This window comes from Diabrotica undecimpunctata, chromosome 5, assembly GCF_040954645.1.
Source record: "Diabrotica undecimpunctata isolate CICGRU chromosome 5, icDiaUnde3, whole genome shotgun sequence".
Classification (NCBI taxonomy): Eukaryota; Metazoa; Arthropoda; class Insecta; order Coleoptera; family Chrysomelidae; genus Diabrotica; species Diabrotica undecimpunctata.
In genome coordinates this window covers 94,454,530-94,470,683 of record NC_092807.1, presented here as the reverse complement: position 1 = coordinate 94,470,683, position 16,154 = coordinate 94,454,530, and the positions used below count along the sequence as shown (strand labels likewise).

General features: G+C 31.7%; 2 protein-coding genes across 5 annotated transcripts in view; one reads left to right on the top strand and one right to left on the bottom strand.

Annotated features, from left to right (window-relative positions):
- The window catches only part of spict (magnesium transporter spict), a 45,885-nt gene extending 42,643 nt beyond the window's left edge, over positions 1-3,242 (bottom strand). For all 4 annotated transcript variants that reach the window (XM_072532236.1, XM_072532238.1, XM_072532237.1 and 1 more), the window contains exon 1: positions 2,646-3,242. In XM_072532236.1, coding sequence (XP_072388337.1) covers positions 2,646-2,880 — 235 coding nt within the window. In that variant the 5' untranslated portion in view covers positions 2,881-3,242. The remainder of the gene's footprint in view (positions 1-2,645) is intronic.
- Positions 3,243-3,453: 211 nt separating this feature from the next.
- On the top strand, positions 3,454-12,397 carry LOC140441485 (corepressor interacting with RBPJ 1). The gene is made up of 4 exons (XM_072532240.1): positions 3,454-3,695; positions 4,178-4,523; positions 8,586-8,826; positions 12,044-12,397. Exons 1-4 carry the CDS (start codon positions 3,624-3,626, stop codon positions 12,336-12,338), a joined length of 954 nt encoding a protein of 317 aa, XP_072388341.1. The 5' UTR covers positions 3,454-3,623; the 3' UTR covers positions 12,339-12,397.
- Positions 12,398-16,154: the final 3,757 nt, after the last annotated feature.

Below are 16,154 nucleotides of genomic sequence, written 5' to 3'. Positions count from 1 at the left end.
CCAGGTAGAGATTAATAAATTTTAATCTATTGTACTTTTAATTATTATACCTGCCACTCAGTATGTTCATTTCTCGAAATTTATCGATATTACTCAAACACAAATGACTTTATAATAGAATTAAGATTAAGCTTTTCTAAAATAAAATGGTATCTACATAAGTCTCTATAATAATAGACTTTTCAGTTAGAGACACAAAAATGTATCTCCGCTACTTTATCTAATTGTTGATATTTTGAAAACACAATTTATCCATTGTTGCGTATGATTGTATTATCGCAAAGAATACATGTCTAAGATTAATAATTCGGAACAAAAAAGGTGAGAATAAACTACAGGTCATTACAAAATGCAAACCATTTTTTTAAAAACCTTAAATAAGCTCTCCTGAAAAGTAGTCATTTTTGAGATACATTTTTGTGTCACTAAGCTGACGCTATACAGGAGTGCATATATTATTAGTATATGTATGATAACAAAAATAAATATTTCGCCTGAATCCTCAGGAAAAGTAAAGGTTTTACGCTACTGAAAATATATTTTTTATTCAATTATAACCAAAACAAAACATTTAAAAAAAAATTCGATTATTTTTGACCATAATTTCAAAATTAATGTGTATGTTAAGCTGTAATGATGGGTTTAAGCGATCTTGACTACATCACACTCCTGGGCCAGCTGTCAAATGTCATGCGCAACATCATACCTTGTATTCATTGTACCATGATTATTGATGAACAACATGGATTTTCTAACAGGAAGTCAACAGTAACAAACCTTGTCCATTACCAACAATACTTGTTGGGTGCAGTTGAGAATAAAATTCAGGTCGAACATTTACAACTGATTTCTCAAAGGCCTTTGACCAGGTTAATTATAATCTTTTGGTCCACAAACTTCATACATCTGGCTTTGGTGACCCCATTTTTAATTGGATTAAAAGTTTTCTGAGAAAATGTACACAGCAAATTCGTATTAACAATTATATTTCAAAAGAATTAAATTGTTATTCTGGTGTACCACAAGGGTCTCATTATGGTCCTTTGTTTTTTAACTTGTTCATTACCGATATTGGTAAGGCTATCAAAAACTCACACTTCCTGCTATTTGCTGATGATCTTAAGTTATTTCGTCATATACATGATAAATCGGATAGAGATCTCATGCAATAGATAGGAAGGTAAATAATATATGTTTATGGTCAAAATAAAATGGTTTAAGCTTAGATCCAACTAAATGTTCTTGTATTTCATTTGGTCTTATAAATAATCTAATAGTTAATAGATATGTTCTTAATGATGTACTCTTGGATTCAGTTACTGAGATTAGAGATTTGAGTGTATTATTGGATTGTTCAATGCCATTTGGAAACCAGTTTCTTAAAATTAAAGAAACAGGATTTCGTAATCTTGGTTTTATTTATCGTAACAATCATGATCTCTCACCTATTATATTCAAATTATTGTATTGCTCTCTGGTACGCTCAGGTCTTAATTAATGCTCTGTTTTTTGGTCCCCATTTCATCAAGTCCACATTGATGGATTGGAGAGCGTTCAGAGGAAGTTCTTAAGATCTTTAGCTTTTAAATCACATATTAATATAAGAAATTCTGAAAATTATTTCATAGATTATTCTATAATAATGTCTCAATTTAACATTGCTACATTGAATAACCACAGGTTGGGAGCTGATATGTTATTTTTGTTTAAAATTCTTAACAATGTTATTAATTATCCCCCATTATTAGCCAATGTACACTTAAACACAATACATAGAACTCAAAACATTACACTCTTTTATATTTCTTTTCATAGGACTGATTATGCTCGTCATTTTCCCTTGTCAAAAATGCTCAGCTCTTGTAATGACCTCCTATTGGATCGGTTCTGCCCAAACATTAATGTTTTCAAAAGGCAACCTAGGAATCTAATTATTAATCTAGATATGTGATATATATTTTTTTAACTTTTGTGATTTGATATACTGTTTTAATGTACAAATTTTTACTGTTTAATTGTTTCTTTGTTATTGTTTTGATGTTTATTGTACATGAACTTTACTTTTTACTATTTGTTGTATTTTATTGTAAATGGTTCTACCCTTGAAATAAATAAATAAATAAATACATATTGCAAATATAATAATGTGAATCTATTCTGTTGGAGAAGAATGAGAGCAGACATAGAAAACATGGAAAGACCTACTATCCAAAGAAAGATAGAATATCGAAGATCACAAGGAATATTCCACATTGACATTTTCATTTTTAAAAATTATATGAGCTGTCACTGTGCTTGGAAGTGCCCATATAGCCGTTGCTCACAGCTACATAAGTGCCTTGGACCAGTAAAATTAAAATTGCGGCGATGATAGCCAATGCTCATAACAGAAAAGCCAGGTGAAGAAAATATTTTTTTAAAGCTTTTCTAATGCATTAATTGTTATTTGTTATTCTTTTAAATATACGTCATAATATATAAAAATTCTAGATAATTTTATTTTTCAAATGTTTACTTTGTTTTGATGACTCACGTTTTATATCCAAAGATAAAGATTGATTTAACAGTTTATTATATTCTACTATTTAAAAAATTATACAAACTAATTAATTCACTGTGCAATACAATACAAAAACAAAACTTACTCAACAATAGGCCTAACCACCACATCCAATCTGTTAAGTATCCAAAGCCTCCAGCGCCAGCTCTAACACTTCCTCGTTTGTTAAGCCTTATTAAAGAAAGCTTTTTAACTATGAAACTGGAGCCTATAAATATCGACGAACTAATTGCTAAGCAGAGCCCTACGTAAGACCCCGATTTTGTGTAAATCTTAACATCAGTAGGTGCTGTACTAAGCTCCATGTTCGAGTGAAACATTCTAATGCGGACAGCATTAATATTTTTTTACGTGGGTTTACTTTAATAATACCTTGGGTCATTGGAAAGATAAGATCGTTTAACTGATATGTATTATTTATTACATTAGGTATATCTAATCAGTCGGGAGGTAACTTAAGAATGTAAACAAAAAAAGTTAGGTTATAATACAATGTAAAGTATTCCTGCCAACTGCAAGTCCTGCCTGAAGTTACTCAACAACGTCCTACGTGGGATGGTCAAATAGTTGACATTGGCCATTATAAGTACAGCCCAGCCGTAATTACCAAAACAAACATTAGACAATTAGACGGCTCAACTTATCTCAAAAATCAATGAAACCCACTCCCTAAAGAAGATAAAGAAATCCTCTAAACAAGGTGCGTAAGTTCAAAGGAAATTAATAAAGAAAATTATTCAAAAGTTGAAACCTCCGCCTATGAAATTTTTTAGGGTCTGTAAGTGTAAATAGTTGCCTACTTCACATCGATTGATACATTACACATGACATAAATATAAGTGACTCACGTCAGTGACGTCAGACGTCAGTCTGATTTTTTTTTATCAAGAAAAACAGTTTTATAAGAGGAATTGTAGGAGTATAGATAAACAAATTCAATTTTTTAAAAAGATACCTCATCATTATCATTAGGACAAATAATACTCCATACTAGACGAATTTCACCATTAGCAGTGGATTCTACATTTCTTAATTTCGCAGGTGTCCAGGATAATCTATCAATATGGGGAAAGGATTTAATAATTACATGTGTAAAAAGTTCTTCCACCCAGCCTCCAGGGATAATTTAAAAAGGGTAAGTAGATAATATATTAATATTTTAATTTTAATCAGAACTTATCTATTTTACAATTCTCCATTGTCATGCTTTAGATTTTACCCATCAGATTATCATCCCAGGATATTCCCTATATATAACAAGTAGTTGTATATTTATCATCACATCTTCACTCTGAGAATCTTTGTGTTTTTCTTCTGTCAAGTCTGGGTTTTATTTTTTATCATTTGTAAACAATGAGTCATATATTTTATTAATTTTTGCTTTAGTCCCCTATTGCAAAAGTATATTTTTTCTATTATCAATCTCGTATCAGGATTCACGAAATGAACAGTACTTCAATTGCATTGCTTAAATTTCTATTTATTTTTTTGTAAATTATAATGATCTACAATATATTTGACAAATGGTTCTATTATCTTTCCCTATTGTTGTTAATGCAGAATAATCTTAATAATACTAGATTTTTATATATTACTAACTATCAAACTAATTTACAGGTATGGATGGCAGAACAGAAAGCAGAAGCTTACAAAAAGAAACAAGAGGAACTCCGTCAGCAGTATGAAAAAGAACAGGATTTACATGACAACAAAGCTATGCTCAGCAAGGAAAGTAAAGACAAATTAAGCATTAGTTTCATGTATGAACCTCCTCCTGGGGCAAGAAAGGAAAGGGAGAGAGAAGATAATGAGCCTGAATACAAATTTGAATGGCAAAGAAAGTATAATGCTCCTAGGGAGAGTTATTGTAAAGGAGATCAAGAAATTCGAGATCAGCCTTTTGGAATTCAAGTGAGGAATGTCAGATGTATTAAATGTCACAAGTGGGGCCATATTAATACAGGTAAGTGGAAATATACTTCTTCCAAAGTATGTTTACTATAGTCAGCTTTTTAATCTCATTGAGGCCAATGCCAACTTGGTAAGGAAATGAAGCAAAACATACATTTTGAGAAAAAACATATTGTTTAATTTTATCAATTTTTGTTTTAAATTTAAAAAGAAAAATGGTTTTAGTATATCTGTATATTTTGTATCAATTTGAAAATTGTCAAATAACAAATTAAAACTTATACAGTTAGATTTTTTTGCATTTTGTTTTTATTATTTTTTTGTTTTTATTTTTTTTGCTTTTTTCTGACTCTATAAAAATATGCAAGAAACAAAAAACAAGTTTTTAAGATACATGACGATAGTTGTAAAGGAAATTGATTAGAATGGAGAACAAGAATTGTCTGAAGTCGTCTTCTGAAGTAGAATTGTTCCCAGGTTGGATAACTAATGGTGCTATTGGCGTTAAAACAGGATATTCGTTTTTTATTTTTATAACATGAGCTTCGCAATTTTTCCATACATCGCTTAAAATGCCACTAATTACCTCTAGAATATTCTCAAGGATCACTGCTCTTAAAGTTGGTGACTGATTATATTTTCATAATCATTTTTTACGGTACCCTTAAACCATTTCGATTGGATTAAAAATGCAATAGTATGGGAGTAATCACAAAATCCTAACCAATGTTTTATTTGGTAGCTTTTGTTTTAAGGTATGATCTGTAACAGTTCCTAATTTAACAACTGTATATATATTGTCTTATACCCGATTTTTCTTAATACATGAATTCTCAAAAGAATTACGTTATTATTCCAGTATTTTCTTATTTCAAACACTTAATCATATTTAAAACAATGTGTTTACATTGAATGTATAAATCTTTGTTTTTTAATTTGAGGCTGTCATTGATATTATTGTCTTTTATTGATAATTCTGATGATGATGCATATTGATGTCTCATTTCAAATGGTCGCCAAAACGCCATAGTATTACATATAATTACTCTGCTACTGGTGAAGCTCCTGGTCTTCTCTACATGATCCCATTGAATTTAAAAATACTTATTGTACCTTGAGATATACTTTACAATGTAAAAAATGCAAGATCTGCCACATATTTGCCATCATTTTAAATTTATAAATAAAAAAAAAACATTTTCCAAGACAGTTCAATCCGAAGTATTTTTTAATGACGAAAACAGTTCTGGTGATGATTTCAAAAAACGTGCTAAAAATAACCTCTCTAATTTTTTGTTCCCAAAATAGGCTTCTAAAAACTTAAAACCTTTAGTTACATTTTTGAATTTCACTGTTAATCTAAAACTCTCACTTGTCGGAATGAAATGAGGAATCATATACAAGAGTATTAAGATTAAAACCATCAATATGGCAACATCGATTTAAAACTGGCTCCATTGTAATATTAAGTACCTACCTAATTAATTAATTTATAAATTTTTTAAGAATATTTTCATATTATCTTTCTAAGAGTGTCATTGACTAACAATTAAATACTAAATTACAGAGAATATTTTCATAATATATAAACTTCCTAAATTTTAGGAAATATGTCCGACAACCTTGATTTGAAAGCCAATCTCTTTGATAGCATTAGGAAGCATAATGTATGTTGGAAAATTGTGCCTAGATAAACTATAATATATCTTATAACTGAAGTAAATATGCTTCATATAATGATAATAAGTACAGTCTGTCCCAAACCCTTCTTTCAGTGCGTCACTAATTTTGACGTCATATAGGATTTTAAGAATGTCGAGAATTATTGCATGACATTTTAGTTAAATCTGACAGTTGCAGGATAGTGATCGGTTAAATGTAAAAAGGTTATTTGTTTTTAAATATAAAATAAAAACTTTAACAATTCAAAATTGTTTTTTAATATTAAAGGTAAAATTTTTAATTTACATATTAAAGGTTTCGTCCTGTATATAAATTTTTATTGCGCATTATATTGGAACGGCAGTTTGTCATAATTCCTATTCTATACATTCCAAGGAAAGTGCTTAATTAGCTAAGATTTACCATCTCCAATAATTCAAGTGTCATCATGGTTGTTGAAACACGTATATGTCTCCCTTTTAAACATTTTACTAAAGAGTATTTAGTTCAACTTGAATTTGGTATTTTTGGTATGAAGGGTAACATGTTGGTCTAAAATTAACAAGAACAAATTTAAAAACGCTAGTGATATTTCAGTAGGTTATGGCAAACTATATTTTGATACAAACCTTCACTAGACATTCTGTATATACGAGTTCTAATAACATGTTCATAGTTATTGGTTAATGAACGGTAGAAACTGGTAATAAAGTTGTTCCAGCCTCTTTTCCTAATTGAAAATAATTAAATAATTTTAATATTATTCTTTGTTCCTTCTCGGTATATCTCGGCATATTTAAAATATTTTTATGACAATAAATACAAAATTAAATTTTCACTGTAAAATGTCTGAAAATACTAACCTGGAATGACAATTATGATTTTATCAAATTATATTTATGCGCATCATTGATTGGATATCTATTTAGCGTATTATAAACTCCAACCAATTATACATCCGTAAGTAGAATTCGCTTTAATATACAAATACCCTAAACGATAAATAATTTTATAAGTTCTCTGTATAATAATCACAGACTCACGTTTTTTTCTGTCACTTCTAGCTTAATGCGTTATAGAGAATTCGATCAACTATGACGCACTGAAAGAAGAGTTTGGGACGAACTATAACAATATATCAACCATCTAGTGGTGATATTAGGTAACAAGAAAAAGTTATTTAATCACAAAATGAAAACTAGGTAATTGAAAGCTTTGGAAAGTAGATATCTTTTTTTGAAAACAAAATAAATGCACTTTTCTTTGATTGCCTTGTTTTACAATATGGTCTATGTGCTGTGGTTTTCTTCCTGTTGACATTTTCAGTACATCTCTTATAGTTTCTTGCTTTTGTTGTTTCAAAAGTCTATAAATGGTTGCTTTTCCTTCCAACTCAGGTCATGTTTAGCAAGGACACTCCAGGCAGTATGAGTGAGGTGTTCATCTTGGTAGAATTAAACGGACATTTGTTCAACAAATTAGGATGGCGATCTTGCTACCATCTAGAGCGTACTAAGTCTTGTAATTACTTCCTTCTTGAAGTACCACCCACTGGCGTGGGAAATAAGAACACAATCAATTTAAACAATACATAGTTTAATAATTGAATGTTACTACAACTAAATTAATATTAGGCCAAAGTTTTAGCACAAGTTCTTTTATTGAAAACAGCCAATCACTGTCCACACTAGTCCACGACACACTACACTAGCACTGATACAGATTAAAATGTTACTAATAATTATCACTTCAACTAAGGACGTTTTCTTCTATATTAATATACTTGATTAATAATGAGCGTTCAGCTTTTAACTATAAGCTAGGTAACAATAACTAAAATGCAAGAGATAAAACTCTAAAACAAGAAGCGACCAGCTCAGCTGGGATACAATTTGATACTGTATGCGAGAGTCTAAACTCTTAAACCAGAAATGCGTTGAATTTAATCGAATATGAAACTAAACATTAATATGCGAGAGCAACCAACTAAGCTGGGTTACAATGTTATACTGACTAAAATTCCGATTTTCAATACCTGACTACTTCGGGGGGGGGGGGGACAACTTCGATATTTCTATACAGAGGTAGATAGAACCAACCTTTTGAATTTTTGTCTAACAGAGAAATTTTTGGAATTGATTGGAGAAAGTTAATCTATGGGTAAAAATATCTTTTGAATACATTATCGGCTTTCATGAGAATTTTTGCTGGAGAATTTACTTAGGTATACTTTAAGAAGTGTAAATTAATTGCTACCAGTAGCGTAGCAACACTTGGATACATTTCTTACAGAAATTTATCCACATCTACATTTAAGACTATAGTCAAGCAATGTGATATGATACTTAAATTTCATAGGAATAAAATGATTGTGCTATCAATAACTTTCAAACAGCATATAAGTTACTTATGTTCCATTCAATAAAATATAAATATAACAATCCTTTTCTAGATAAAGAATGTCCAATGTACAGTCTCTCGATGAGTGCAGCCAGATCTTTAGAAAATGCCACAGTAATGGATCAAAAGTCTTTGGTGCAACAGATGTTGGATGATGGATTGGCTTTAAAAAAACAACACGTTAATACTGTTGAAGCTAACAAGCATCTTTTAGTTAGTGAAGATGAAGACGCCAATGAAGAAACCACATTTTTGAAGTCACTTACCAAGAAGCAGAAGAAAGCTTTATTGAGGTAAATATATTTTTAAAAAAAGTATTTTGTAGCTGTAAATGATCATAACAGATGGCTTAAATTATTTAATTAATCAATTTGCAAATATTTTTTTGTGGATCAGATTCTATTATCAGTATTTTGATGTTGTAGTATTATTTCTATATTACAGCCTCTTCTAATATGCTGTATTTTATCTCATCAGCAGATCCTTGTCCACACGGCTTATGCATGTAATTTTTGTTCCTTACTTTCTTCTTAACTTCGAGTTGAGTAGTTCTGCAAGTATGTTTATTTTAGTCCAAACTAGTTTCTCTGACCTATATAGTACAATTTAAAATTAATTCGTTTTCTCTGTTTTTAGACATGTTGTTTTGTTAAATTTCTGCTTGGTAATTGTATTCTAAAGGTTTACACTAGTTTTTAAATTTATTATTTAACCCCAGCATGGGGCCCATATTTCGGACTTCCTTTCTCCGGTTTTGCTTATTGTAACTCCTAGGTATTTGAAGTATTCTACTTCTTCAAACTCAGAACCTTCCTATTTTGATTTTTTCTTTAATTGGCTTTTTCTCTAATCTTAATATTTTTGTTTTTTCTTGATTTAATCTTAGTCCCATTACCTCCCCTTTCTCTCTTATTTCTTCTAGCATTTCTTTCATTATTTTTCTGTTATTTGCAATAATAGTAATATCGTCTGTATAGGCGATTATTTGACCACCTCTTGTTCTGAGACTTTCTTTATTTATATTTCGTAGTACATATTCTAATACTAGATTAAATAGCGTTGTTGATAAGGCATCTCCTTGTTTCATCCCTTTATTTATACTGAATTCCTCTGTCTCTACTCTTTGTGTCTTTATGCTTATTTTTGTAGTTCTGATTGTCATTTCTATTAATTTTCTGAGTTTATGTGAAATTTTTAATTCAAGTGCTCTCATTAATCCTTTCCTTTTAATTGAATCAAATGCCTGTTTGATATCTATGAATAACATTCCCAATTCTAATTTATATTCTTTTGCTTTTTCCATTATTTGTTTTATTGTGTGTATTACACCTATTGTAGATCTTCCTTCTGTGAATCCATATTGGTACTGTCCTACTGTCTTCTTTGTGATCTTTGATAACCTTCTTTTTATTTTTGATGTCAATACTTTATGTTGTATTTAGTAACGTTATTCCTCTATAATTTTCACAAATTTGTTGGTCTCCCTTTGTATGTATTGTTATGATCTGCCCTATGTCCCAGTCCCCTGGCATTTTCCCTTCTTGCCATATATTTTTCAATAGTGCCAGTATTTTTCCTCTCAGTTCCATTCCTCTGTATTTTATTAAATCCATATTAATTCCATCTTTCCCAGGGGCTTTTACATTTTTGCTTCTTTGTATTACTTTATCCAATTCCTCTAATGTTGATTTTTTTGAAATTTCGATGTTTACTTCATCAACTTCGTCTGCTTCTTCTTCGTGCACAGTTTCCTCATCGTTATGCATTTCTTCTCCTGTTGGTTCCTTCGCCAAGAGCTCGCTGTAGTAATCCCTCCATACTTGCTTGTATTCTTGATCCTCTATTATCACTGTTTTCTCTCTATTTTTTATTCCGTTTGTTTTGCCTTTGTATTTTTTGTTTTGGTCTTTAATCTTTTTGTAAAAATTTTTCGTTTTACTGTTTTTTCTTTCCTGCTCTATTTCCTGAATTTGTTCGTCTACCCATCTTCTTTTATTTTGCCTTATCACTTTCTTAGCATTCTTTCTTAATTTTTCATATTCTTCTCTGTGTTTCTCTTTATCTGTTCTTAGCCATTTAATTCAGGCTTGCACTTTTTTTTCTGTTATTTCTTTACATTCTTGCTTATACCATCCGTTTTATGTTTTATCCTGACTTTTACCTACCTGCATATTTGCACTTTCTTCTCTTGATTTTTTAATCGTCTCCCATTCTGTGTTTATATCTTCTGCTTTATATTTCTCTTTTATTTGAACTGTTACTGCCTCTTCATATTTTTTTCTTACTTTTTCATTACTCATTCTATTGACATTCCACTTTTTATGTTAGTTTTTCTGTTTTGTTTCAATTTTAACTTTTTGTCTTATAGTGGCTCTGACCATGTAGTGATCTGGATCTGCACACGCACCTCTAAATGTTCTTACATCTTTTATTGACGATTGTTTTCGTTTATTAATCATTATGTGATTAATTTGACTGTATGTTTTCTGATCTGGTGGCCTCCATGTTACCTTATGTATTTTAGGGTGTTCAGCTTATTGATTAACTTGAGCTTATTAATTAACAAATTTGTTCTTGTTGCTAGATTACATATTCTTTCCTGCAATTTGTTGTAAAAAGTCCTCTTTTCCAATCTGGGCATTGAGGTCTCCTAGTACAAATATGACATCTTCTTTGGGTATTTCTTCTAGTTCCTCTACGACCCTATCAAAAAGATTTATTTTTCGTTTGCATTGCTTGTTTCTGTGAGGACATATAAGTTCAAGACTGATATATTAAATGGTTTGTTGTTGACTCTAACATAGGCCATCCTTTCGCATATTGGCTTGAAATTTATCATTTTCTCTCTTAGGTGCCTTGGTATCATGAATCCCACCCATTGTTGCCCTTGCTTCTTTCTTCCTGAATATAACATTGTAAATATTGTTCTGAAGCTATTTTCTTGTGGCATTTTAAAGTAATTGCTATTTAAATGGGAACAAGCCACAATTAATGGTTAAAGTAAGTTTATTGACATTTCAATTTCCACTTGACAAACGTCAATAAACTTACTTTAACCATTAATTGTGGCTAATTCCCATTAAATAGTAATAACATTGTAAAGTTATGTTTATCAATCTGTCCTTGTACCTCCCAACATAATTCTTGCAGTGCTGTAATATCTATTTTATACTTTTTGAGTTCTTTTCCTATTTCTAGCATTTTTCCTGAAGCAAGCTCTTATGTTCCATGTGCTTATTTTCAACTCTTTATTTTTTTGTCCTGTTGCCTTCGTCTTTTATTTTTGTTATCTTGACTATCTTTCTTTATTTTACTTTTATTGTACCCGAGTTTATCTGCAGTCATTTCCTGTTTCTTTTCCTCGTCCTTCAATGAATAATGTATCCTCTCATCCCTTGCTAGTTTTTTGAACCACCTCCAGGATGGTCTTCCAGCTGATTGGTATTCCTATTCCATCTCCTTAAAGTTAATAGAATATATTACTAATATTATTAATGTTTTTGGTTGCAGAAAGTTAGAAAAACTAGAAAAGCAACCCGAAAAGAAAAATAAGCCCAAATGTGACAGTAGTGATGAATCGTCAGATGATGAAAGACAAAGAAAGGGAAAGTCGTCCAAAAAGGTGAAGTCACACGCTAGTAGGAATCGGGATTCTGATACTGACAGTGATAGAAGAAAACAAAAAAACAGAGATGATCGAGACAGGAAGCGAAACAGGAGTAAAGAACGGAGAAGAAGTAGGAGCGGAGATAGAAAAAGAAGATCTGATAGTGAGGATAGGTATAATTCCAAACGAAGGCGTTAATTATGTAATTTAGACATTTAGTCACAATGTGTTTATGTAAATAAATGTTTATAAAGTAATTCAGGTTTTTAATTATGTCACACAGTTGAGTGTGAACTGTATGTTTATACAGTTCACACTTAAATTCCCCCAACCCAATATCTTCTGTCGATTCGTCTCTGTGAACGAGTGAACATCGTTTGCTGCTGTGTTTAATATCCGCAAAAATCTAGTAAAGTTACCTAGTGATTGCAAATATTAAATATGTGTTTGAACATTTTAGTTAGATTTGTTTAGTTTATTCGGAATTTTAATATGTCCAGTTTTTTACTTTTCGCTTAATTAGACACGATAAAAATTACACAAGTTAATTAACAATATAGATTTCTCAAATATGACCCCTATTTATATATCTTATACCCCGCCTTGGACCAGAAAGCTGCCTACTTTTAACACTAGTCTATGTAACTATGATAAAAAGGAAACTCCCACCCTTCTACTTAGACAAGGTTCAATAAAATGATAGATATGAAAAAGTTTGACACAATATTTTGCACAAATACTAGTAAGAATGAATATGGTACAAGCTGCGCAGTTACTACAAAAGGCCAAACAATAGCGTCATTTCGTCTTCCTACAATATGTAGTATACATACAGCGGAATTATATGGAATACATAAAGCTCTGGAAGTCACACCAAAAAGCCGTATGCACCGACTCACTGTCACCGATTCACTCACTAAGAACCTTAAGCTCACAACACCCACTAGTCCAGCGGTTCTCAACCTATTAGCACTGGCGCCCCCTATGAACACTGAAGATAGCTCACGCCTCCCCTCCAGTCAATAATTGGTTGGTTCAAGTTAGAACAGTGAAATTGTGAAACTGACGATGCTAACTCTACGTTAGCAAAAGCTGGGATGCAAAATAAAAATCCAGATATATTTAAATACGAAAGTTTATTTGATGTCTCATTAAACTTAACAGTGTTTATTTATTTGAGAAAAAGAATAATCAAAAAATCAAATACGCATATAAAGTTGAAAGTCTTTAAAGAGCGTTTTTGCACTTTCAATGAGAGAGTTGGCATTGTCTGTTCTTGACAAGTTTTTCGATATTCGGTTGAAACTGCGCCAATGCAGAAAATCCAGATTCGCAAAGATATGTGGATGAAAACGGGACTAATAACTTCGCAGATACTAAAGCCACTTCTGGGTAAACAGGAAAGTAGGTTAACCAAAATTCTTCCAAGTCCATGTTTGCAAAATCTGCTTTTGCTTGTGAATCATATTTTAGCTCAATTGCCTGCTCTTGAAGGTTAACTGGAAGAATGTCAACTTAGATATGAAAAGGATCTCTTGTCAACTTAAATTCCCAGTTTTCCGAGCTAACATCTGGAAAGTACTTTCGAATTTGATTTTTCAGTTCTTCCAAATGCCGTGATATGACGTCTTTCAAATCCGAAACTAGATGTAGTGGAAGGGTTTGAATATCATCGAGGAGGTCGTTCAGTTTAGGAAAAGAAGAAAAGTTTGGCTTGGAACTGTGAAGGCGGCGTTGCCAAAGCGATATTTTTTCTATAAACCCCTTAATTTCATTATAAGTGTTTAAGAGGTTTTTACGGCCTTGAAGCTTCAGATTCAGGACATTAAGTGTCTCAAAAAAGTCAAACAAATAAGCCAAGTAAAAGATAGTTTTATCATCTGTAAATCTTCTGTGAAGATTGTTGTTTTGAAGTCATTAATAAAATTTCAACTTCTGACTTTAAATTGAAGAATCTTGCAAGCATATTTCCTTTGGATAACCACCGGACTTCTGTGTGAAACAAAAGGGTTTCCTGATCACTATTCAGTTCTTGACATAGAAAGAGCCTAGTGTTTAATGCGATGGATTTGATGTGGTTAACTATTTTAATTGTTAAGTTTAATGTGACGTTGAGAGGTTCAGGTAAAGCCTGACTAGCTAAAGCTTGTCTGTATCTTGTGATCCTTAATAGGGAAAGACGTATCCCATCATATTGAATTCGTTTTGTTCGTTGCTTTCATAAAGTAGTGCAAACCATGGTAATTAGACCAAGCGGTAAGTTTTACCTGTATCTATAAATTGTTTTTGATTGTTTATTACAACCATTTAAATTTTGATAATTATTTACACCTATGAGTAAAAGTTCATTTATCTTGCCAGAGCTATCAAAGGAATAGTTCGTGCTAACTTAATTACTATTAATTCGTAATAGTACATTGTTTGTTGAATCCCCACAATAAGATATTTAAAAATTTTGTATATATATTTAATAGTACACAAACTTGTAAAATTCTAACTAAGATTGTAAATATTGTTTTCAGTCTCTCGTGTCAATGACTAGTAGTTGTCGAGACACGTAAATTTAAATAATAAAAAAAATATCTTCCGAACCATAAAACTTAAATTTGAAGAGTTCCGTTTTTAGGGCGTTATCATTAAAAATTGCGGATGGATGCCATTTTAACCCATGAAGGACTGGAGTTGCCATATGGCAACACTGGTATTGACGTACGAATCTTATTATTTTGAGGTTATGTTAGTTTGTTTTGTTTCCAAGAACGTGCCGGTCTGCAGAAAATAAGTGATTTGAAGATATACACCTAACAAAAACTTAATTCGTTGGTGTTTGTGAGATTTTATAGTCACCGTTTTTGATAGTTGTAAAAATGGATATAAGATTTGTGTAAGTAGCTCAATTTGTCAATTACTTCTGAATAACTATTACATCTAAGTGGCTAAAGTAACAATTATGCTCTAATAGAAAGGTCATTTTCCCTCTGTGAATATTTGACAACCCTTGAAAAAAAGCGATCTTTTACAATATTTTGTTTTTATTCATCGCGTTGCCATATGGCAACGCTAGTATCTACAGGCATCTTGTTTTTTCAGGCGGGGTTTCTCTCTACAAGAAGCTTTGAACATGGTTTACGAAGATGACGTCAACGTTAGAAATATTTATGTTGAGCCCCCAAATATTAGAGACCTCACTGATGAAGATTCTGGCGAGGAGGATGGGGGAGGATTAATCGACAATCTGTCTAGAAAACAGCTGGAAGCAAATGTTGAGGTGCAAATATATGGCGAAGAAGCAGACAAGGAGGATGACGACATCGAAGAAGATGCAGTTCAAGCGATGGATATTTCCCAGGAAAGCAGCGGAAGTTTCATCCCACAAACTACCTCTCAAGTGAAGAAAATTGAATACGAGTCCCTAAATTGGATAACGGGTGATTTGGTCGACAATGCCGCTAGTTTCCCAGAATATAGCTACGAACCATTCAATACGTTGACACCTGTCGAGATGTTCGAATTATTTTTCGACGAGGATATAATTAGTTACATTCTGAACCAATGCACGAGTTATGCACTATAGAAGAACTTTCCCGACCCCAAAATTTCCGCAGGAGAAATGAGGTGTTTCTTTGCCATTTTGATTCTATCGGGGTATAATTGGCTCCCGGGAAAAAAATTTTACTGGGATACGAAAGGCGATATGGGTAATGCAATGGTCATGAACGCTATGCGAAGAGATCGGTTCCTTACAATTTGGCGTTTTTTCCACCTTGCAAATAATGAAGCCATCGATGAAAGGGACAAATATTACAAGATCAGACCCTTAGCCGACTATTTACAGAAAAAATATAAAGAATATTACGTCCCTGAAGGCGAATTAAATTACGACGAATGGTGAAATACTTTGGACGCCACTCATGTAAACAGTTCATAAAAGGAAAGCCGATTCGTTTCGGATACAAAGTTTGGTGCCTCAACACTAAAAGTGGGTATCTTGTAAGCTTCAACATGTACCAAGGA

What these genes read in the sequence shown, in the direction of transcription:
- LOC140441485 (XM_072532240.1), top strand. Translation starts at nt 3,624, where the DNA reads ATGGGGAAAGGATTTAATAATTACATGTGTAAAAAGTTCTTCCACCCA. An exon ending in CCAGGGATAATTTAAAAAGG is followed by an intron (nt 3,696 to 4,177) that starts GTAAGTAGATAA and finishes ACTAATTTACAG; the next exon opens with GTATGGATGGCAGAACAGAA. An exon ending in GTGGGGCCATATTAATACAG is followed by an intron (nt 4,524 to 8,585) that starts GTAAGTGGAAAT and finishes ATCCTTTTCTAG; the next exon opens with ATAAAGAATGTCCAATGTAC.